Raw genomic sequence first — 23024 nt, 5'->3', positions numbered from 1 at the left:
CTCATTCTTCTGAATTCCAATGAGTAGAGGCCCAACCTACTCAACCTTTCCTCGTAAGTCAACCCCATCATCCCTGGAATCAACCTAGTGAACCTTCTCTGAACTGCCTCCAAAGCAAGTATATCCTTTCGTAAATATGGAAACCAAAACTGCACACAGTATTCCAGGCGTGGCCTCACCAATACCTTATATAGCTGTAGCATAACTTCCCTGCTTTTATACTCCATCCCCTTTGCAATAGAAAACATAGAGACATAGAAAATAGGTGCAGGAGCAGGCCATTCAGCCCTTCCAGCCTGCACCGCCATTCAATGAGTTCCATGGCTGAACATGAAACTTCAGTACCCCCTTCCTGCTTTCTCGCCATACCCCTTGATCCCCCGAGTAGTAAGGACTTCATCTAACTCCCTTTTGAATATATTTAGTGAATTGGCCTCAACTACTTTCTGTGGTAGAGAATTCCACAGGTTCACCACTTTCTGGGTGAAGAAGTTTCTCCTCATCTCGGTCCTAAATGGCTTACCCCTTATCCTTAGACTGTGACCCCTGGTTCTGGACTTCCCCAACATTGGGAACATTCTTCCTGCATCCAACCTGTCCAAACCCGTCAGAATTTTAAACGTTTCTATGAGGTCCCCTCTCACTCCTCTGAACTCCAGTGAATACAAGCCCAGTTGATCCAGTCTTTCTTGATAGGTCAGTCCCACCATCCCGGGAATCAGTCTGGTGAATCTTCGCTGCACTCCCTCAATAGCAAAAACGTCCTTCCTCAAGTTAGGAGACCAAAACTGTACACAATACTCCAGGTGTGGCCTCACCAAGGCCCTATACAACTGTAGCAACACCTCCCTGCCCCTGTACTCAAATCCCCTCGCTATGAAGGCCATCATGCCATTTGCTTTCTTAACTGCCTGCTGTACCTGCATGTCAACCTTCAATGACTGATGTACCATGACACCCAGGTCTCGCTGCACCTTCCCCCTTCCTAATCTGTCACCATTCAGATAATAGTCTGTCTCTCTGTTTTTACCACCAAAGTGGATAACCTCACATTTATCCACATTATACTTCATCTGCCACGCATTTGCCCACTCACCTAACCTATCCAAGTCACTCTGCAGCCTCATAGCATCCTCCTCGCAGCTCACACTGCTACCCAACTTAGTGTCATCCGCAAATTTGGAGATACTACATTTAATCCCCTCGTCTAAATCATTAATGTACAGTGTAAACAGCTGGGGCCCCAGCACAGAACCTTGCGGTACCCCACTAGTCACTGCCCGCCATTCTGAAAAGTATCCATTTACTCCTACTCTTTGCCTCCTGTCTGACAACCAGTTCTCAATCCACGTCAGCACACTACCCCCAATCCCATGTGCTTTAACTTTGCACATTAATCTCCTGTGTGGGACCTTGTCGAAAGCCTTCTGAAAGTCCAAATATACCACATCAACTGGTTCTCCTTTGTCCACTTTACTGGAAACCTCCTCAAAAAATTCCAGAAGATTTGTCAAGCATGATCTCCCTTTCACAAATCCATGCTGACTTGGACCTATCATGTCACCATTTTCCAAATGTGCTGCTATGATATCCTTAATAATTGATTCCATCATTTTACCCACTACTGAGGTCAGGCTGACCGGTCTATAATTCCCTGCTTTCTCTCTCCCTCCTTTTTTAAAAAGTGGGGTTACATTGGCTACCCTCCACTCCATAGGAACTGATCCAGAGTCAATGGAATGTTGGAAAATGACTGTCAATGCATCCGCTATTTCCAAGGCCACCTCCTTAAGTACTCTGGGATGCAGTCCATCAAGCCCTGGGGATTTATCGGCCTTCAATCCCATCAATTTCCCCAACACAATTTCCCGACTAATAAAGATTTCCCTCAGTTCCTCCTCCTTACTAGACCCTCTGACCCCTTTTATATCCGGAAGGTTGTTTGTGTCCTCCTTAGTGAATACCGAACCAAAGTACTTGTTCAATTGGTCTGCCATTTCTTTGTTCCCCGTTATGACTTCTCCTGATTCTGACTGCAGGGGACCTACGTTTGTCTTTACTAACCTTTTTCTCTTTACATATCTATAGAAACTTTTGCAATCTGCCTTAATGTTCCCTGCAAGCTTCTTCTCCTACTCCATTTTCCCTGCCCTAATCAAACCCTTTGTCCTCCTCTGCTGAGTTCTAAATTTCTCAATAAAGATCGATGGGTGACTGTGGTGGCAGGGTCATCAGCATTATTTAAATACAGGCATTTTCCACACAGTGCATTTTACTTGTGCATCCATGGAGTTTCTGTTTGGATACAGGTATATCATCGAGCTGAACATGCTAAGGTCAAAATGAACAGCTGCTCTGGTATGCTTACTGCCTATTAGAAAGTGAGAACAGTCAATCACAAGTTGACAGTGAGTTTTATGGCGTTAGGTTCTGTGTGTTGCACATATGACTCTTCGGGATCAATAGGACATCAGATTTCTGTGCTGTGTGGAGGATACATGTATTCAAGAAACCAAGATTCATGCAAGGAGCTTTTTTACTAATGCTCACTCTAGTGGTCTCTTTAGTGGTGTACAATTAGCATAAGAAATGTAACATTCAGAGATTTAAGTGTTAACTTCAAGAACAGTAAATATTGCTGTTATCCAATTTCTTCCAGAGAACCAGCAAAGTCCACTTACTCTCTCATTAGTGGAATCATGTTTGTGCAGACTACAAATAGAGCTGGTGTTTTAACTATCCTTAAACTAACCTGTCCAAGAATTACAGAAATATTGTCAAAACAAAATATGGAAGGACTATCATTTTATAAAGAAAAAGATTGATTTAGAAACAGCTGAAATTTTCTAGGTACATCACTGCATAAGAAACACATTTATGGTTTTGCTACAAATAATGAACAGTGGATATCTTCCCCATGTATGATGTATGCATTAATCTAACTGCTTCATGAATATTCTTTTTCGGGGTTTCTCATCATAACCTTTCTTTTCTCTTCATTAATATCTATTAGAAAGTCAAAGGGCGTATCGATTTGTCCAGGGCAAGGACTGGGGTTTCAAAAAATTTATCCGTAGAGACTTTCTTCTAGATGAAGCAAATGGTCTTCTTCCAGACGATAAGCTTACCCTGTTTTGTGAAGTAGGTGAATGTTTTAAATTACAGCTGTTTATGGCTGATCTCTAGTTGTGCGTTTTATCGTAAAATCTTGCTGCATCAGTTTGCTTTATTTGATGACCCAGTCTCTACCTGAAAAATGTCTCCATTATTGTATATGCAACTGTTCTTAGTCGCTTTGACCATTGTTGTGTAGAAATATAAGGAACAATGGGACCAAAATAAGAATTGTAGCAATCATAGGTAGAAAATTGTATTATTTCTTTAGCAATATTTTTGAAATCTAATTATTAAAACCGTTTGTTTATTTTTTCTGGCCTTTCTTGTCTTTCCCTTTTCTGTCCCTATTTTTTTTCTACACCACATTGCTGTGTTGTTTTCAGAATCTAATACTAGAATACAGCATTCAAATCTAAATGTAAACCATACATAATATAAATAACCTGAATTAAATGCAAGCATTTTGTGCCTGTTTTATTCTATTCAGCTCCTTTACCCTATCCAACACATGCAGTGTACTGGTTGTAGAATTGGGTAGCACATGCAGCAGTTGATTCTAAAAATGAATCACTTGTTTAAAGGCAATCCTCAAGAAAATCAAAAGAAGTGCTAACTGAATTTAATGGATGGCCCCAGGAATGGGCATCCTAATGTTCTATTCCTGAACCCATAATGGTTTGTATGGCCCTTCAGAGTTTACCTCCCTTTCAAGCTGAAATTGCTTAACTCTGGGATTGAACTCCCAGAGTTAAGGTCACTTTGATCGATATGGTTTAATGTCACACTGTTAGTGTTTCATTTACTAATTGAGCCATCAATTGCTCTCATGATTTTATTCAGGGGTAAATCTATGGCCAGTGCCAACTATATATGTATTCATTTTATATCCACCTGGAGGTATATAATTGCTAAGTTAATATTTTTCTAGTGCATTATAGTCCACACTAGAAAGATATTTACCAATCAAATAGTAATATTACATAATTCAACCAGTAAATATGCAGTTACTGATGAATTTTGCCTTCGTTTGACATTATTTCATTGTCATTGCTTATTGCCTGACCAACACCCCTCCGCCCCAACAGAGAACTTGCATAATTTCTATACACATAATGTAAGCTATCGGACAGCCTTCTAGAAAATACCTGGTGCATAATTTAGTCAATGACTCATTAAACATTTAGCTTTATGTACACCTGTCATTACACCATATTTACATCATCTGGCATGTTGAGACTGCAATGCACAGTAAGGAAATATGAAATGGTTCAAACAGTGAGTGCCATCGACCCTAATTGTCATCATAATGTCCAATATCCTGAACCCAGAGCATTGATCTTTAGTGCTGAGAAGGTTGAAACTGTGTTAAAGACATACTGACAGATTATCGTTGTAACTGCTGACTGATTAGCAGCTTCTGAGAGTGACGAATGTTTAAGTGATCATAATTTCAGTTTGATTTGAGCATTTACAGGATATGTGAAAAACTGTTGGCAGGATTACTGCTTAACTATGTGTCATTATACTCTATATAAAAAGAATAATTGAAAGATGACCTCTAGGTATGGGTGCTATGAATATAATGCATCTTCTTTTCACTTGGGCAGACAAGTTAAATATGTTGTGTGATGAATTTGTTATGAGTACAATTACTTGATTGTTAGAGGTTACATCAAGTGTCGTGAGGTTTGGTGGGTCCATCATCTATTGCAAATTTTTAGAAGATTTCTGGAGGAAATGAATTAGAATCACAACCATACATGTTTCTGCAGATAAACTTAACAAAATGCTTCTGAAAGCATTGTGCTGCATAAATTAGAAGTGATTGATGACACTGTTTAAGATTGTAGTGCTCCGTAGACATTTTATATAGTCAGTAATCTTTGAGTACTTATTATTCACGTTATAAATGTGTTTCTAAACCTCCTGTGATGCATTCAGCTAAGAATCCAATCACATGCACTGAAAACTCAACTGAAATAAGAGACCTGTCAAACATTATGATGGTAGACCCCAAACCAATCAATTGGTAAATGTGCTCAAGGGAAGCATGTTGTTGTTAACAATCCTATTTATGTATTCTCTTCCCTCTCCCCAACGGATATCAAGGTTGAAAATTTCCATTTAGTGAAAAAATGTAGCTAAGTTCTGATGGAAGAAATAAGCTTTCTCCTCAGTAACTTGGCCTTCGTATTGAAAGAATTGCAATCATAGGAGATGACGACTTGGGGACACTGCTCCCAAAAGAATGTCTTGTCAGCGGTGGAGCTGACGGATGTATCATTTTTACATAGAAACAAGGTGCAAGAGTAGGCCATTCGGCCCTTCGAGCCTGCACCGCCATTCAATAAGATCATGGCTGAGCATTCCCTCAGTACCCCTTTCCTGCTTTCTCACCATACCCCCTTGATCTCTTTAGCCGTAAGGGCCAAATCTAACTCCCTCTTGAATATATCCAATGAACTGGCATCAACAACTCTCTGTGGCAGGGAATTCCACAGGTTAACAACTCTCTGCATGAAGAAGTTTCTCCTCATCTCAGTCCTAAATGGCCTACTCCTTATCCTAAGACTATATCCCCTGATTCTGGACTTCCCCAACATCAGGAACATTCTTCCCGCATTTAACCTGTCCCGTCCCGTCAGAATCTTATATGTTTCTATGAGATCCCCTCTCATCCTTCTAAACTCCAGTGAATAAAGGCCCAGTTGATCCAGTCTCTCCTCATATGACAGTCCAGCTATCCCTGGAATTAGTCTGGTGAACCTCCTGCTGCACTCCCACATGATCTTTTTCACATTTCCAATCAATTTAATATGTCAGTGTTTTTTTTGTTTGCAGTGAATCACTCATATGGCACCTTGGATATTTACCCATTGCAGACAACTTTGTTTGGTGCAGTCTGGTTGACTTCTGACCAATGTTGGCTCCCTATTTCAAAACCTCGAATGGATATCATGCATCCTTTCCAGTGACTGAATTACAAGACACCTGTACATGCTGCTTTGCATCATCAGCCTTTTGAAGTGTGACTCCAACACCAAATTCAGCACATTTCCTTGATATGACACTCAATCGTCAGAAACACATGGTACCCATAAAGACATTGAAACATGGTTGCTTTCAATGTAGTGAAAGCTCTGGTTCCAGCTGAATTCAATGGGATAGGGAATCAAGTGTTACTGGTGACTGTTCCCAAAATGAGGCACTAGTTAAGTTTTGTTTGATGAGAGCACTGTAAGCATAACCTCCTCGGACATTACCCGACTGTTTTGGCTATATAATTCAATAATTCTGATGGCTTTATTGTTTGCTACTTTGCAGCGATTGCTTAATGTTCAGTGTTGAGTCTGTTGAGATCTATTTCAACTTAATTTTTAGTTATTTCAAGACCATACAGTATTGCCCATTTTTGTCATGTGTAATGCTTTACATTTACCCACATTAAATTTCATCTATCATTGTTCAACTGACTCTCACATTTTGCACAATTCATTTTGCATTTATTGAACTGGCTCCTCAATGAACTGCTGCTCCTACTTTGCAATCATCTGCAAATTTAACCAATTTGCATTGAGTTTCTGAATCATAAATCATTGATGTAAATTAGAAATAGTAGTACAAACGATCCTTCAAATGTGTGTATGTGGATCTTCCCTGATGGCTCAGATATCCAATGAATAGCTGATGTGGAATTAGTGCCTGGGAATTACTCTCTATTGCACAGAGTAATGGAAGTAAAGTGCAACAAATTCAATGGGAAAGCAGTTAATACCAACAATGATTATAGTTGCTTTAGTAATTCACTTCATATAACGTGTTTATAACCTGCAGTCCAAAAGTGTAATTTTATATTGTAAGCCTGAAGATTCCTCTGCAATTGCACCCAAATAACTAGATAATCTGGATGGAAACCAATTCCATGGCTTACAAAATTGTGGAATTTTGGCAGAAGTGAGTTGTGTGTAACTATAAAACACTCTCATCAACCCGTCCATCTGAATGAATCTCCGCTTACAAAACTGGCCAAGCCACTGACTCTGAAATACTTATATTCTCCGACATGGGGAGTGGGGGAATTACCTTGGCTTCACATGCCCAAAATTCCGCTCCTCATTACAGCCATGGTCCAAACATGGACAAAAGAGCTGAATTCCAGAGGAGAGGTGAGAATGATTGCCCTCGACATCAAGGCAGCATTGACCGAGTGTGGCATCAGGGAGCCCTGTTAAAATTGAAGTCTGGGGAATCGGGGAAAACTGTCCACTGGCTGGAGTCATACCCAGCACAAAGGAAAATGGCTGTGTTTGTTGGAGGCCAATATTCTCAGCCCCAGGACATCGCTGCAGGAGTTCTTCAGGACAATGTCCTAGGCCATAACCATCTTCGGCTGCTTCATCAATGACCTTCCCTCCATCATGAGGTCAGAAGCGGGGATGTTCGCAGATGATTGCACAGTGATCAGTGCCATTTGCAACTCCTCAGATAATGAAACAGTCCATGACCACAAGACCTGGACAACATTCAGGCTTGAGCTGACAAGTGGCAAACAACATTCATGCCACACAAGTGCCAGGCAATACCTATTTTCAACAAGAGAATGTCCAACCACCGCCGCTTGACATTCAACGGCATTAATATCGTCTAATCTCCCACCATCAACCATTGGCCAGAAACTTAACTGGACGAGCCACCTAAATACTGCCGCTACAAGAACAGGTCAGAGGCTGGGTATTCTGCGGCAAGTGACTCACCTCCTGACTCCCCAAAGCCTTTCCACCATCTGCAAGGCACAAGTCAGGAGTGTGATGGAATACTCTCCACTTGCCTGGATGAGTGCAGCTCCAACAACACTCGGAGCTTGACACCATCCAGGACACAGCAGCCCACTTGATTGGCACCCCATCCAACACCTTAAACATTCAATCCCTCCACCACAAGTGCACCATGTCTACAGTATGTACCATCTAGAAGATGCACGGCAACACCTCGCCAAGGCTTCTTTGACGGTGCCTCCCAAACCCACAACCTCTACCACCTAGAAGGATAAGTGCAGCAGGTGCATGGGAACACCACCACCTCCAAGTTGCCATCCGAGTCAACAACATCCTGACTTGGAAGTGTATTGTCACTGGGTCAAAATCCTGGAACTTCCTATCTAACAGCACTTTGGGAATAGTTTCACCACACGGACGACAGCAGTTTAAGAAGGTGGCTCACCACCACCGTATCAAAGGCAATTATGGATGGGCAATAAATGCTGGACTTGCCAGCGATGCCCACATCCCGTGAATGAATTTTTTTTTTAAATTGTGACCAGATTTTCTGGTGCACTGTAAATTGAGCCATTTTGCTGGTCTTTTAATTGCAATTTTTTGTTTGTTTTTTATCCTCGGAGACCTGCTCTGTATTGTCTGTTTCTTTTAATGCCTTTTTATGACCAAATACAAGTCACATTAAAAATTGGAAAGCTTTCCCAGGTTGCTAAACATTCTCTGCTTGATGTGATTAGAGATTAAAGGAAGAGGTTTATAATGTTGCCAAAAAGAGTAGTAAGCCTTTTTATAGGAAGGATTTTAGAATTCAGCAAAGGTGACCAAGAATTTGATAGAGAGAAAATAGAATGGAGTAAACTAGCAAGAGATATAAAAACTGATTGTGAAAGCTTCTATAGCTATGTAAAATGGAAGAGATTAGTGAAAGTAATACATGGGTCCCTTACAGGCAGAGGCAGCAGAAATTATAATGGGGAATAAGGAAATGGAAGAGACATTAAACAAATACTTTGTGTCTAAAGACACAAAAAACATTCAGGAAATATTGGGAAATCATAGAAATTTACAGCATGGAAGGAGGCCATTTTGGCCCATCGTGTCCATGCCGGCCGACCAAGAGCTATCCAACCTAAACCCATTTTCCAGTTCTTAGTCTGTAGCCCTGAAGGTTACCCACTTCGAGTGCACATCCAAGTATTTTTTAAATGTGATGATGGTTTCTATCTCTGGCACCCTTCCAGGCAGTGAGTTCCAGACTCCCACTACCCTCTGGTTGAAGACATTTTCCCTCACATCTCCTCTAAACCGCCCCTGAATTACTTTAAATCTATGTCCCCTAGTTGTTGATCCCTCTGCCAAGGGAAACAGGTCCTTCTTATCCACTCTATCCAGGCCCCTCATAAATTTTATACACCTCAATTGGCTCTCCCCTCAGCCTCCTCTGTTCCAAAGAAAACGGACCCAGCATCTCCAATCTTTCCTCATAGCCAAATGGATGGGTCTAGTGAGAATCAGGAACTTAAAGAAATTCGTATTCGTAAAGAAATGGTACTGAAGAAATTAATGGAACTAAAAGCCAACAAATCCCCTGGACCTGATGGTCTACATCTTAGGATTTAAAAATGGTGGCTACAGAGATAGTGGTTTTGGCCTTCCAGAATTCCCCAGATTCTAAAATGGCACCAATGGATTGGAAGGTAACAAACGTAACCCCGCTATTTAAAAAATGAGGGAGAGAGAAAATTGAGAACTATAGATCAGTAGTAGGGAAAATGCTAGAATCTATTATTAGAGACATGGTAATGGGGCACTTAGAAAATCATAATATGATTGGGCAGAGTCAACACTGATTTATGAAAGGGAAATCGTGTTTGAAGTTGTAATTGGCAGGGTAGATAAGGGAGTAACCAATGGATGTAGTGTATTTGGATTTTTAGAAAGCATTCAATAAGGTTATTACACAAAATTAGGGCTCATGGGATTGGGGGTAATATATTAGCATTTAAGGTTATCTGACAGAAAACAGAGTAGGAATAACTGGGTCATTTTCGGGTTGACAGGCTATAACTAGTGGGGTGCCGTAAGGATCATTGCTTTGGCCTCAGCTATTTACAATCTATATTAATGAAGTAGAGGAGAGGACGGAGTGTAATGTACCCAAGTTTGCTGACGATGTAAAGCTAGGTGGGAAAGTAAGTTGTGAGGAGGATGCGAAGAGGCTGCAAATGGCTATAGACAGGTTAAGTGGGCACGAACATGGCAGATGTAAAGAAATGTGAAGTTATCCACTTTGGTAGGAAAAATAGAAATGCAGAATATTATTAAATGGTGAAAGATTGGGAATGTTGCTATTCAGAGGGACATGAGCGACCTTGCACATGAATCACTGAAAGATATCATGCAAGTACAGAAAACAATAGGAAAAGCAAATAGTAAATTTAAGCCTTTATTACAAAAGAACTGGAGTACAAGAGTAAAGAAGTCTTACTGCAATTATATAGGGCGTTGATGAGACCACACCTGGAATACTGTGTACAGTTTTGGTCTCCTTACCTAAAAAAGGACATACTTTCCTTAGCGGGAGTCCAATGACGGTTCACCAGACTAATTCCTGGAATGGGGGGTAGGGTGGGGGGGGGGGGTGATGATTGACAAGACTAGGATTATATTCCCTGGAGTTTAGAAGAATGAGATGATCTCATTGAAACATATAAAATTCTTACAGGGCTTGACAGGGTAGTTGCTGGGAGGATGTTTCCCCTGGTTGGGAAGTTTAGAAATAGGGGTGACAGAAGAAGGAGTTGGCCATTTAGGACTGAGATGAGGAGAAATTTCTTTACTCAAAGCGTTGTGAATCTTTGGAATTCTCTACCCCAGAGGGCTACAGATGCTCAGTCATTTATATTCAAGACAGTGATCGATAGATTTTTGCTTATTAAAGGAATCGAGGGATTATGGGGATAGTACTGGAAGGTGGAGTTGAGGTAGATGATCTGCCTTGATCTTATTGAAAGGCAGAGCAGGCTGCTATTTCTTATGTGCATGAATGAGGATTGAAACTTGAAATTGTAAGACTCGAGGAAGAAATACTCTAGTGTGGATTTGGTGTTTCTTTGGTCCCCGATTGTTTACGCTGCTTTGTAGCCATTTTAAGTTCAGTCATATTCTAATGAGATCGGCAAAATGGGCGGCACTCCGGGCACAATTTCAGGTTCAACTTCCGGGTTACACCCACTGAGGAAACCCCAGTTCTGAATGTTTATTTTCATTAAGAATGCAGTAGAAGTAAACCATTCCACATAGAAATGTCTCAAGAGTTAGACTATTGGAGCTTGTGGCTGTTGTTAACTTAAACATTTTGCAAAATGCAAATATCTAATTCTTAAGTTAACTATCTATTAATATTTCTTTCAGCTGAAGTAAATAAGACAACACAGTTTATTAGACTGTTGGAAAGGCTTTATTGGTATTGACGATTGAGATTTGTTTTTGTTTTCTTTCCTCTGGTTCAGGTCAGTGTAGTTCAAGACTCCGTTAATATATCCGGTCAATCAAACATGAATACATTAAAGGTTCCAGAATGTCGGCTGGCAGATGATTTGGGGAATCTATTGGAAAGTTCTAGGTTCACAGACTGCTCCCTTTATGTGGGAGGTCAAGAATTCAAAGCTCACAAATCAATTTTAGCAGGTAGGTAATTTCTGACTTAAAAAATTACATGTATCTAATTGACAAAAAAAAAATCTTGGTCTTATGCCCTTTTTTTCCCATTTGTCAGCTCGTTCTCCTGTTTTTAATGCTATGTTTGAACATGAAATGGAAGAAAGCAAGAAGGTAAGATTGCCATGCACTTGTTAATTTTAAGTTTAAATAAAATCTTGATATGTTTTTCACAATTTGATTTTAGCTTTTTGGTATTACTGTGACTTAGATGAGCAGTTTGTCTTTGTATTCTAACAGTACAGCTTTGTGCAAATCTTTAAATTGCTACTATAAATTTCAGTAGAAATGCAGTTAGTACACTGATCAAATATTGCAGATGGTGTCCAGTTTTGAACTCTAATCATTCATATTGTATTTAATTTTTCTTTTTAACCTTTTCCCAACAGAATAGAGTAGAAATAAATGATGTAGATCCAGAAGTGTTTAAGGAAATGATGAGATTTATCTACACAGGAAAAGCACCAAACCTCGATAAAATGGCTGACAACCTGTTGGCAGCTGCAGACAAAGTAAGTCATGAACATTCAGGAGGTAGTGCCAGAAAGAAGAAAGAAATTTTATATCACGCCTCATCATGTCATCAGGATGCCCCAAAACACACTGGCATTCATTTGCCAGTGTCATAAGTTAATGAATTACTTTTGAAGGCCAGTCACTGTTGTTGTGTAGGCACAAATTTGTACACAGCAATGTCCCACAATCAGCAAATGAATGAATGACCAGATAATCTATTTTTGATGGTGTTGGAGAGAGAAATGAGTGGATTTCCTGCTCTTCTTCAAATAGTACCACAGAATCTTCAATGTTTACCTGAACAGGTAGAGAATGTCTTGGTTTAATGTTCTATCTGAAAGACTTCATCTCCAACCATCCATCACTCTCTCAGTACTACACCTGAAATGTTGGCGTACATTATGTGCTTAAGTCCATTGTGAAGCTTGAGCTTACAAACTTCTGACTCAGATGAGAATGCTACCAATGGAGCCAAGCCAGCACAAGTAGCACAGTTGCTTCTTTCCCGAGTAGAATTCCTGCCCTGGAATTGAGCACATTACAATTGCATTTGGATAAAGTCACGTTGGAACTTTGGCAGGTGCAGAGTAATAGAAGTGAATGCTGCTAAAGATTTTCATTTATCTGCAAATTTCCATTTCCCTCCAGGGATGTTTCTTCTTATGGCAGAATATTGAGGTCTTAATCGTATTTTCTTTAAGCAAACTTGAACGGTGACTTCCCCTTAGAATCTACAGAATTCAACTCCAAAAATGGACTATGAACTAATGCCCCATGTGCCCAGTTGTAAGACAGGGATTTTTGTTAAAGCCAAAGAGACCCGTGAAAATTTGGAAAATTGAAAGTCTGCAAATATCATGAAGTAGTCTACTATTTAATAGTTATGTACCTCACAGAATACAGTAGCTCTCCTGGGCCCCTTAGGTAATTTTGTTCAGATTTATTAACAGCGGCGAATGTGTGTTAAGGTACCACACGACACTGGTAGGAAAATTTGATGTCATAAATATACTATGGCACTTATAGAAACACGGGACAGAGAGCAGAAAAAGACCTAGAGTGATGATAAACTTGGTTCTTACCACTGGGGCAGGAATAAGGAAAGAAATTATTGCTAAGTGAGCACAAATTGGAGATCGTGGGCACCACACTATGGGAAGGATATTAAGGCCTTGGAGAGAACATAAGAAATAGGAGCAGGAGTAGGCCACCTGGCCCCTCGAGCCTGCTCTGCCATTTAATAAGATCATAGCTGATCTGATCATGGACTCAGCTGCACTTCCCTGCCTGCTCCCCATAACCCTTTATTCCCTTATCGCTCAAAACTCTGTCTATCTCCACCTTAAATATATTCAATGACCCAGCCTCCACAGCTCTCTGGATTCCATTGATTTACAACCCTCTGAGAGAAAAAATCCCTCCTCATTTCAGTTTTAAATAGGTGACCCCTTATTCTGAGACTATGTCCCCTAGTTTTAGTTTCCCCGATGTGGAAATATCCTCTCTGCATCCACCTTACCGAGCCCCCTCATTATCTTATAAGTTTCAATAAGATCACCTCATTCTTCTAAACTCCAATGAGTATCGACTCAACCTATCTTCATAAGTCAACCCCCTCATCTTCAAAATCAACCTAGAGAACCTTCTCTGAACAGCCTCCAATGCAAGTATCTTCTTCCTTAAATACGGAGACCAAAACTGCATGCAGTACTACAGGTGTGGCCTCACCAATACCCTGTCCAGTTGTAGCAGGACTTGTATGCTTTTATACTCTATCCCCTTGCAATAAAGGCCAACATTCCATTTGCCTTCCTGATTACTTGCTGTACCTGCATACTCACTTTTTGTGTTTCATGCACAAGGACCCCCAGCTCCCTTTGTATTGCAGCACTTTACAATTTTCCTCATTTAAATTATAAGAACATAAGAATTAGGAACAGGAGTAGGCCATCTAGCCCCTCGAGCCTGCTCCGCCATTCAACAAGATCATGGCTGATCTGGCCGTGGACTCAGCTCCACTTACCCGCGCATTCCCCGTAACCCTTAATTTCCTTATTGGTTAAAAATCTATCCATCTGTGACTTGAATACATTCAATGACCTAGCCTCAACTGCTTCCTTGGGCAGAGAATTCCACAGATTCACAACCCTCTGGGAGAAGAAATTCCTTCTCAACTCGGTTTTAAATTGGCTCCCCCGTATTTTGAGGCTGTGCCCCCTAGTTCTAGTCTCCCCGACCAGTGGAAACAACTTCTCTGCCTCTATCTTGTCTATCCCTTTCATCATTTTAAATGTTTCTATAAGATCACCCTTCATCCTTCTGAACTCCAACAAGTAAAGACCCAGTCTACTCAATCTAGCATCATAAGGTAACCCCCTCATCTCCGGAATCAGCCTAGTGAATCGTCTCTGTACCCCCTCCAAAGCTAGTATATCCTTCCTTAAGTAAGGTGAGATATACTAGCTTTGGAGGGGGTACAGAGACGATTATAATTTGCTTTTCTATTTTTTCTACCAAAGTGGATAACCTCACATTTTCCCATATTATACTCCATTTGCCAAATTTTTGCCCAGTCACTTAGCCTGTCTATATCCCTTTACAGATTTTTTGTGTCGTCCTCACAATTTGCTTTCCCACCCATCTTTGTATCATCAGCAAACTTGGCTACATTACACTCGGTCCCTTCATCCAAGTCATTAATATAGATTGCAAATAGTTGAGGCCCTAGCACCGATCCCTGCGGCACCCCACTAGTTACTGTTTGCCAACCGGAAAATGACCCATTTATCCTGACTCTCTGTTTTCTGTTAGCATGGATAGAGGATTGGCTAACTAATATATTATCCCCAGCCCCATGAACTTTTATCTTTTGCAGTAACCTTTTATGTGGCACATTATCGAATGCCTTCTGGAAATCCAAATACACCGTATCCACTGGTTGCACCTTGTCCACCCTGCTTGTTACATCCTCAAAGAACTCCAGCAAATTTGTCAAACGTGATTTCCCTTTCATAAAACCATGCTGACTCTGCTTGATTGAATTATGCTTTTCCAATTCCCTTTCGAAGAGATTTACTAGAATGGTACCAGAGATGAAAAACTTCAGTTGTGTGGAGAGACTAGAGAAACTGGTCTTGGTCTCCTTGGAGTCGAGAAGGTTAAAGGGAGATTTCATAGAGTTCAAAATCTTTGAAGCGTATTGATAGGCTAAATAAGGAGAAGCTGTTTCCAAGTGGCAAAATGGTCAGTAACCAGAGGACACAGATTTAAGGTAATTGGCAAAAGAACCAGAGACTAGATGAGGGAGGGAAAAAATTATGCAAGAAGCAAGTTATGATGATTTGGAATACACTGCCTGAAAGGGTGCTGGAAGTAGATTGAGCAATAACTTTCAAAAGGGAATTGGATAAATACTTGAAGGGGAAAAAATTGCAGGGCTATAGTGAAAGGGTGGGGGAGTGGGACTAATTAGATAACTCTTTCAAAGAGCCGGCACAGACACGATGAACCAAATAGCCGTTTCCTGTGCTGTATCATTCTATGATTCTATGATATTAACTGGCATAGATTAGGTTGATCTGGAGTAACATTTAAAGGTGTGCTAGGATACTAGGAACTAGGGCTGGATTTTTGTCATTTTATCAATCATTTACCACTGAAAATACCACTGGTGGAAAATTCATCATAGTTTACCACCGATTTCATAATTTAGCACCGAAATACCACCGGTGTTAAATTAATCAGTGAAATACTACCCGTGGTAAAAAATACCACCGATCTTATTTTTTTCCGTTTTTATGACATCATTAAGTGAGTAACACCAAAATACCACCGAAAATTATCACCAGAGGTGAATTCATCAATACCACAATTTTTACCATTGGCCTAAATTACCACCGAGAAAAGTGCACTCTTATCTGATCTTATTTGATCGAATCCAATGCTACGGACGTCATTTTAAAAAATGGAGCTGCAGTCCATTCCACATGAGAGAAGCATGAATTTTACACAGACATCTTTGTGAGTTCAGAGTTAGATTTTAAGGTTATTTGAGGCTTTTAGTGGATTATTTGAGGACATTTTAAGGATATGTAAGAAATTTTGAGAACATTTGCAGGACATTTAAAGGAATGGGGCCTAAAATATCTTTGCTAATATTGAACATAAGAAATAAGAGCAGGTGTAGGCCATTTGGTCCCTCAAGTCTGCTCCGTATTTCTGTAAGATCATGGCTGATCTGATCATGGACTCAGCTCCACTTCCCTGCCCGCTCCCCATAACCCTTTACTCCCTTATCACTCAAAAATCTGTCTATCTCCGCCTTAAATATCTTCAATGACCAACCTCCACAGCTCTGGGGCAGAGAATTCCATAGATTTATAACCCTCATCTCCATTTTAAATAGGTAGCCCCTTATTCTAAGACTATGCTCCCTAATTTTAGTTTCCCCTATGAATGGAAATATCCTCCCTGCATCCACCTTGTCGAGCCCCCTCATTATCTTATAAGTTTCGATAGGATCACCTCTCATTCTTCTGAACTCCTGAATTGCTGAGTACTTATGTGATGCAGAATAGAGCTGCAAGAAGATTTATTCAATGTTCAATCCCATGTCCCCATCCCCCAACGGATGCCATGGACGCTGCTGAGCCGGGGGGCTGGCCGAAGGGACCGAGTCAGCAAGGGTGCAGGGGAGCAACGCACCCGGCGGGTGGGCTTCATAAGCACCTGGTGTCGGTGGGGGGGGGGCGGAGATTGGGAGAACTTAGCGGAGAGCACGCCGCCCTGGCCTCGGAGAGAGCACCGGAGGCGGCGGGAAGAGGAGGAACAGCCAGCCCAAGGTAAGGCCATGTTGGGAGAGGAGGAGTGGGCGGGTACTGATGATGCATCCGCAAAATTACCATCCATTTTACTTTGTGTTGCAAGTTGAAAAATAAGAATGAAAAGGTTATTCCTACCACCTGTTTTATTTGATGAAAATAGCGTCTTTTGAGTGAGAGTGGTATTTCGGTGGTTTAAAAAAAAACTCAATTTTTAAATAGCACCAAAATATCACCGGAAAATCAATGGTAGGGCTAAATAATGAAAATCCAGCCCATGGAATGTCTTCACACACAGTGCGATTAACACATGGAAAGGTATTTCTGTTAGAGTAGTGGAAGCAACAACCTGAGACGCACTGAAGAGACAGTTAAATGGCATGATGGGGAATGTACATTTTTGTCAGGGCAGTTGAACTTCAATTGGTTGAATAGCCTGACTCATTTGGATCTTGAGACAAAGTTGGCTGTTGCCATTTGTGACATAGATTCGCCCTATTTAAAGTTGTATATAAAATAAGTATACAAATTCCAGTTACATTCCTTTTGAATGATTTGGGCGGACTTTTCACGCTGGGAATTAAGGCATTGTTCCAGTCTCTGAATATATCCCATCGACTTAACATTGGGAGAAAGGTGTATTTTGGGAAGAATGGGAGAAACTGACCCAGCAATTGAATGACAATTGTTAACCATCTTATTTCAGTCATTTGTCTCCAGACATTCAGTAGACAAATAGCTTTGAAGTTTTTGTATATTTTGAGAAATAGTGTGGCATTGTCATTTTTCATTGATATTAATTAAGAGTTTTGAAAATATTTTGCTATATATTTTTTGTCAATGTATTTTTTTTCAGTAGTGAGAAAGAGATGATTTGTGATGGGGACAGTTATTTTTTCAACTGTTTTGGGAAGGAGGCTTTGCTTGCAGAAATGAGCATTTTGATGTAGATCAAATCTACAGCCAGTAAATAATTGACAGTTTTGTGAGGTAATCGAGATTTTTTTCCCCCCTTCCAGTACGCATTAGATCGTCTAAAGGTCATGTGTGAAGAAACCTTGTGTAGTAACCTCTCAGTTGAAAATGTTGCAGAAATTCTCATTCTTGCAGATTTGCACAGTGCAGAGCAGCTGAAAGCACAAGCAATAGACTTCATTAACAGGCAAGTGCCATCACTTTCAGCCATAGAAAATTGGGTTGCCAAATCTATATTTTAAGTTTGCGATGTTGAGTTTTTTTTTCTGTTATTTTTCCATCATAGATGCAGTGTTCTCCGACAGCTTGGGTGTAAGGATGGAAAAAACTGGAGTAACAAGTAAGTAAAGTGGGAAAAATGAAAATGATTGGATATATGATTTGTTTGAGAGGTTTATCAACATGTATCATTTTATAGCCTAATTGTTATGGTGCAGTCTACCCTGAGAGTAGCCTTTGTTATAATTTGACAGAAAAGTACAAGGCAATGTAACACAGAATAACACCTGCAAAGTAGGCAACAGTACCGTTCCACAAAAGACTATACAGAGAGCAAAGAAGGACTTCAAAGTTTTGCCATCTCTCAGATTACAGATAGATTTGTTTTATGTAATGATGTAAAGAACATTTTTATTGGTCACTCTTCTTTCCATTCCACACATGCTCAATTCTGATTATTTATATAAATGGTAATAGCTAATTTAAATCATTTCTCTCTCATCTTTGGATAACCTTTTGTTCTTGTCAGAAAATGGTCATGAAGGATATAGTTTGTTTTCAATTAGACAGTTCCTAGCTCTCTCGAGTCCAATTACTCAGTCCTATTATTTCATAGTTGTGTTGTGCAATAACATGCAAAACTTTTTGTATGCTGTAAATATACCCCTCAGAAATGTGCGAGACGTCACAAGACACAGTATAATTACTGTGCATGTGTGGTCTATTTTAAAACTTAGAAATAAATAATTTGTTGAATCAGTACTGCATAAATTTCTAATGAATTTATTAATTGTGACTAAATAAACTTGGTTTGTTCTAGTTTCACTGCGAGCAAAAGGAATTTTATTTTGTGACGTTTGACTCATCCTTTAAAAGTGCAATTTTAAAAGTTGACTGCTCCCATGCAGTATATCCGCTAGGTGACCCTTTAACATGGGCAAAGAAAGTATGTTGCAATTTCAGTTTTATTAAATAAGTAAATCTTTATTTTCAAATATTAGTAGATATCCGATGTAACAGATTATAATTCAATAGCAACATGTTGCAGAATTCCTTTTGAAATGTGCTTCAGCTTATACTAGAAATAACTTATACATGTTTAAAAAAAGCACCTCACCTATTTTAATCTTGATAAAGTTTCATTTTAAATCTAAAGAAGACATAAATCTACTCCTACAATAATGTTAAATCCATATATACATTCACTTATACCAATGGACTGGAGTTTCCACTCGATTGCGCTGGATTTTATGGCGCATTTCCCCCGATTATCAGCGTGACCGCGCAAAAGATTGCGGAATTTTAAATGGAAATCGCATTCAGCGCAATTCAAGTTTCCGTGGGGTTTTTTGTGCTAGTTTTAAAAACATCGTGCTAAAAGCAGACCCCAACCACAAAACTGGCCATGCCTACAGATCGAATTAATCGCCATTGGGAGCTTCTGCTAATTGTACTCCTTTGCAGGCCTTCGAGGAGGCTCCAAAAGTTAAACTGGGCACAAGGACACTAATAGGTACATTTTCAAAGGTTTTGAATTTTTTTGAGGAACTGATTACTGTATCCAAATCTAACTAGAAAATTGTTTTGTATATTTTTGTCGTTTTCAGTTATTTAGAATGGGGTTACTCAGTCATTGACACTATCATTAAAAATGCTTATTTTGGTGTTAAATCCATTTTTAGCTATATTCGTCAAACTTTCACAAGTTAACACTCCAGTATATCATGGAAATTTTTTTTAAAGCAAAATATATTTTTTTAATTAAGTTTTAAAACTCTGACCAATTGCGCTGGGTCATGGCAGATTTTGCATTCGCTGATATGCAAATGAGTTTGTGTGGACACTCTGGGTGGGAGGGGGAGTACTTTTCAAAATGGGTGCAATTTTGGGCGCAATTTGTGCTGGACTCGGCAATTGCAACCAAAGCGGAAACTACCCCAATGTGTTGCTTTATTGAATGTTGGAGATAAAAATCTAAATTATCCCCCTAACTCTACATATATAAACTCTAGATTATAAAACATGACAGTGGTTTAGCCTCATTCTATTTTCAGAGGGTATAAAAAGTGTAAAAGTTTTATTGTGTGATATTGGGTAAAATATAATTGCATCAGTATGTTCATTTTGCTTTTCTGTCCAGTGGTTAGGAGGAAGAGTTGAGGTCCAATTAGAATAGGGGGTAAAGATTGGCCTTTGTGGTCAAAGGAGGAATGGAAGAGTGCGCAAAGAGGGGCCAAGAATCTGGGAACAGTAAAGAGGGGTGAGGGGGAATAAAATGGATGGTGTGTAAAAAGAGGGGATGATTAGGAAAGTAAAGCTGTGAAACAAATGCAGAGAATCTTCCCCATCAACAACTTAGTTGGATTTGGCTTCAGTCCACTGGAAAGCCTGCTACGTTTAACCACAGAGAAGGAAAATTTAAATGTGGATATTGACAGACACAAGAATTCCATAAAGAAAACTTGACCACCTAAAATGGATCCTTGGTAATGATAAAATCAATGCATTCATCGGTTTATAAATATAAATAACAGGTATTGACACTTGAATACTAATTATTATGATTATTATTGATAGTCTGATGGGCTTTATCACTTGACTGATTTTCAGCCATGCCACAGATGTGATGGAGACAGAAGGCTGGAAGTCGATGATCCACTCCCACCCTCATTTAGTTGCAGAGGCCTTCCGAGCACTGGCGACTGCACAGTGCCCACCATTTGGTATTCCACGCAAACGATTAAAACAGTCATAATTGCGCTAGAGGAATCTAGGTACTGATCTCTCTACTGACTCTTTGTGTAAAGGTATTTCTACCTTGCACCCATACAGGATGAAGTCCTCATCACTTGCATACAGAGGACACAACCTGAACTTTAACCGTCTTTAATTGCTCTGCTGAAGGATGTGTTCCAGTATGGTCTTCAGCTTTAAATTAGTTTACATGCTTTTCTCTCAGCCACTTAAACAGCCTTAAATGATTTTCATCCTTGTTCAGTTCAAGTATTTTTTAAGTTTCTTTTTTTTAATTAATGCGTGCCTTGTCATTGGACTAGGCTATGCAGAATTGCATCAGCAACCATAATGCAGAGCCTATCATTGAATAGTTGGGAAAGGCAAACATAGCCTTTAATGCTTTTCTAAATGTATACCCTCCATAAAAAAAGATATCACTTATGATCAAGTTCCTTGGGAATCTATTACCCCTGATTAGCCAGAGATTTGAGCAGTTAGCTATAACGGCACGCACCTTTCAATATTGTATGTGAATTGTGGCATTTCCTTATTCCAGATTTGCATTATGGATGCTTTTGGAAATTCTGCAGGACAGCCTGAAAGGGATGTACCATTCAATAACACATGTCCTTAATGGGCCAGTGCTATATGAAGTACATGGTTGGTTTGTGAACCACCATTTTCTTTTTCAGTGTTTGTATACCTTGTTTACAGTTTGGAATTTCTACTGTACAGATTTTTTTTGAGGATTAAATTCACATTTTTGGCAGAAATGTTAAAGACCTTTGTTACAATTGTGTGAAAAATGGTTTGTAATGTTCAGCAACCTTCTATAACTTGAGATCACATCATAGCTAAAGTCAAAACACTATAATTTAGTGATACCGATGGACCCAAAACATTGGAATGGTTCAATGGAACCACAGCACAACACTGTTAAACTTGAATAATGGAAGAGCATTTCTGAAGACTATCCATTTGAAACTTCTAATAAAGATGTTGAGACACTGAAGGTCACTTGATCAAATTAGTTTCCCAGAACATGCTTGCAATGTTTCTATCCCTTTAACAATTAAAAAAAAAAAAGAAATTTCTTGCCAATTTCCTCCTCTACAGTTCTCTCCTGAAGGCAATGATTCTTTGGGATCCAGTTCCACGGGTGCCGGTCGCCCTCCAGTATCTCAAATGGCTGTTATTCATGTGTGAGTGTCATATGGCTATTCAACCACAGGGGACATCACAGCCAAGCCTAATGCTATCCTCACCTGACATCCACACATGTGCGCTTCCAGTGGGGCTGTTGAATAGCGATCAGATATGAGAACCCTGGATGATTTTCCACTCCCTACCCCAGCAAGCGCTTGGACCACTAAAGCGCCCTTACTGCTGCCCCAGCTAAGATCACCTAGCTTAGCAGACTTAAGGATCAAAACTGAGATCTTCCTGGTGTATATGGCTCAGCTACTCACTGGATAAACTTGCTGAGCCACCGGGGGCAGTATCCCTTTTAAGAATGAATAGGTATTGTTATCAAGTCATTTGTCTGAGACACTGTGCTAAGGTAACACTGTAAATTTTGTAGAAAATGCCACGTTTCAGGGCAATGATTTTGCAATGCCACAAATTGACGTTACATGGCAATTGATTTGCTTATGTTTTGCTATTTTATTTATTATGCATCAATATATTTCATAAAGCTTATGTTAGGTTTAAAAAAAACTTTGTAAAACTTTATAAATGCAATTGAATGCACTAATTTGTGTCAGCGTTCATTCTGTAGGCTATTGTTTTGTGAAAATCATTTTTTTGTTGGACAAGAGAGCTCAAAAATATTTTTTAAATTTGGAAGTTAAAGAAACTGATGGGTTTAAGTTATCAATGTATTTGTTTACTGTCATATCACAAATTCCGAAAGTATGGTTGCATGAACTACACACCATTAAAATTTGAATTAAAAAAACTTTAAAATGAGTTTTGAAATGGTTGTTCAAAAGTATTTGACACCAATGTTCAGTGCTTTGACTGAAGTGTGAACACCAATAATCTGTTTTAAATTAGTAAAACACATTTTGTACTTATTTGCTGAAATGGTTATTTCAGCTAGGGCATATCAAAATGAAATAATGTTGCTATTTTATTCCTAACT

The 23024-nt window shown here is 39.6% G+C and overlaps 1 protein-coding gene across 10 annotated transcripts in view; it reads left to right on the top strand.

Annotated features, from left to right (window-relative positions):
* LOC139259737 (speckle-type POZ protein-like A) overlaps positions 1 to 22808 on the top strand; it is a 270126-nt gene extending 247318 nt beyond the window's left edge. For all 10 annotated transcript variants that reach the window (XM_070875375.1, XM_070875374.1, XM_070875380.1 and 7 more), the window contains 7 exons: positions 3014 to 3141; positions 11405 to 11582; positions 11671 to 11726; positions 12002 to 12124; positions 17968 to 18110; positions 18210 to 18263; positions 20753 to 22808. In XM_070875375.1, coding sequence (XP_070731476.1) covers positions 3014 to 3141; positions 11405 to 11582; positions 11671 to 11726; positions 12002 to 12124; positions 17968 to 18110; positions 18210 to 18263; positions 20753 to 20897 — 827 coding nt within the window. In that variant the 3' untranslated portion in view covers positions 20898 to 22808. The remainder of the gene's footprint in view (positions 1 to 3013; positions 3142 to 11404; positions 11583 to 11670; positions 11727 to 12001; positions 12125 to 17967; positions 18111 to 18209; positions 18264 to 20752) is intronic.
* Positions 22809 to 23024: the final 216 nt, after the last annotated feature.

The sequence above is a fragment of the Pristiophorus japonicus genome, chromosome 3 (assembly GCF_044704955.1).
Source record: "Pristiophorus japonicus isolate sPriJap1 chromosome 3, sPriJap1.hap1, whole genome shotgun sequence".
Taxonomy (NCBI): domain Eukaryota; kingdom Metazoa; phylum Chordata; class Chondrichthyes; family Pristiophoridae; genus Pristiophorus; species Pristiophorus japonicus.
The sequence above is the reverse complement of the archived record's forward strand: the minus strand, read 5'-3'. Positions and strand labels throughout refer to the sequence as shown.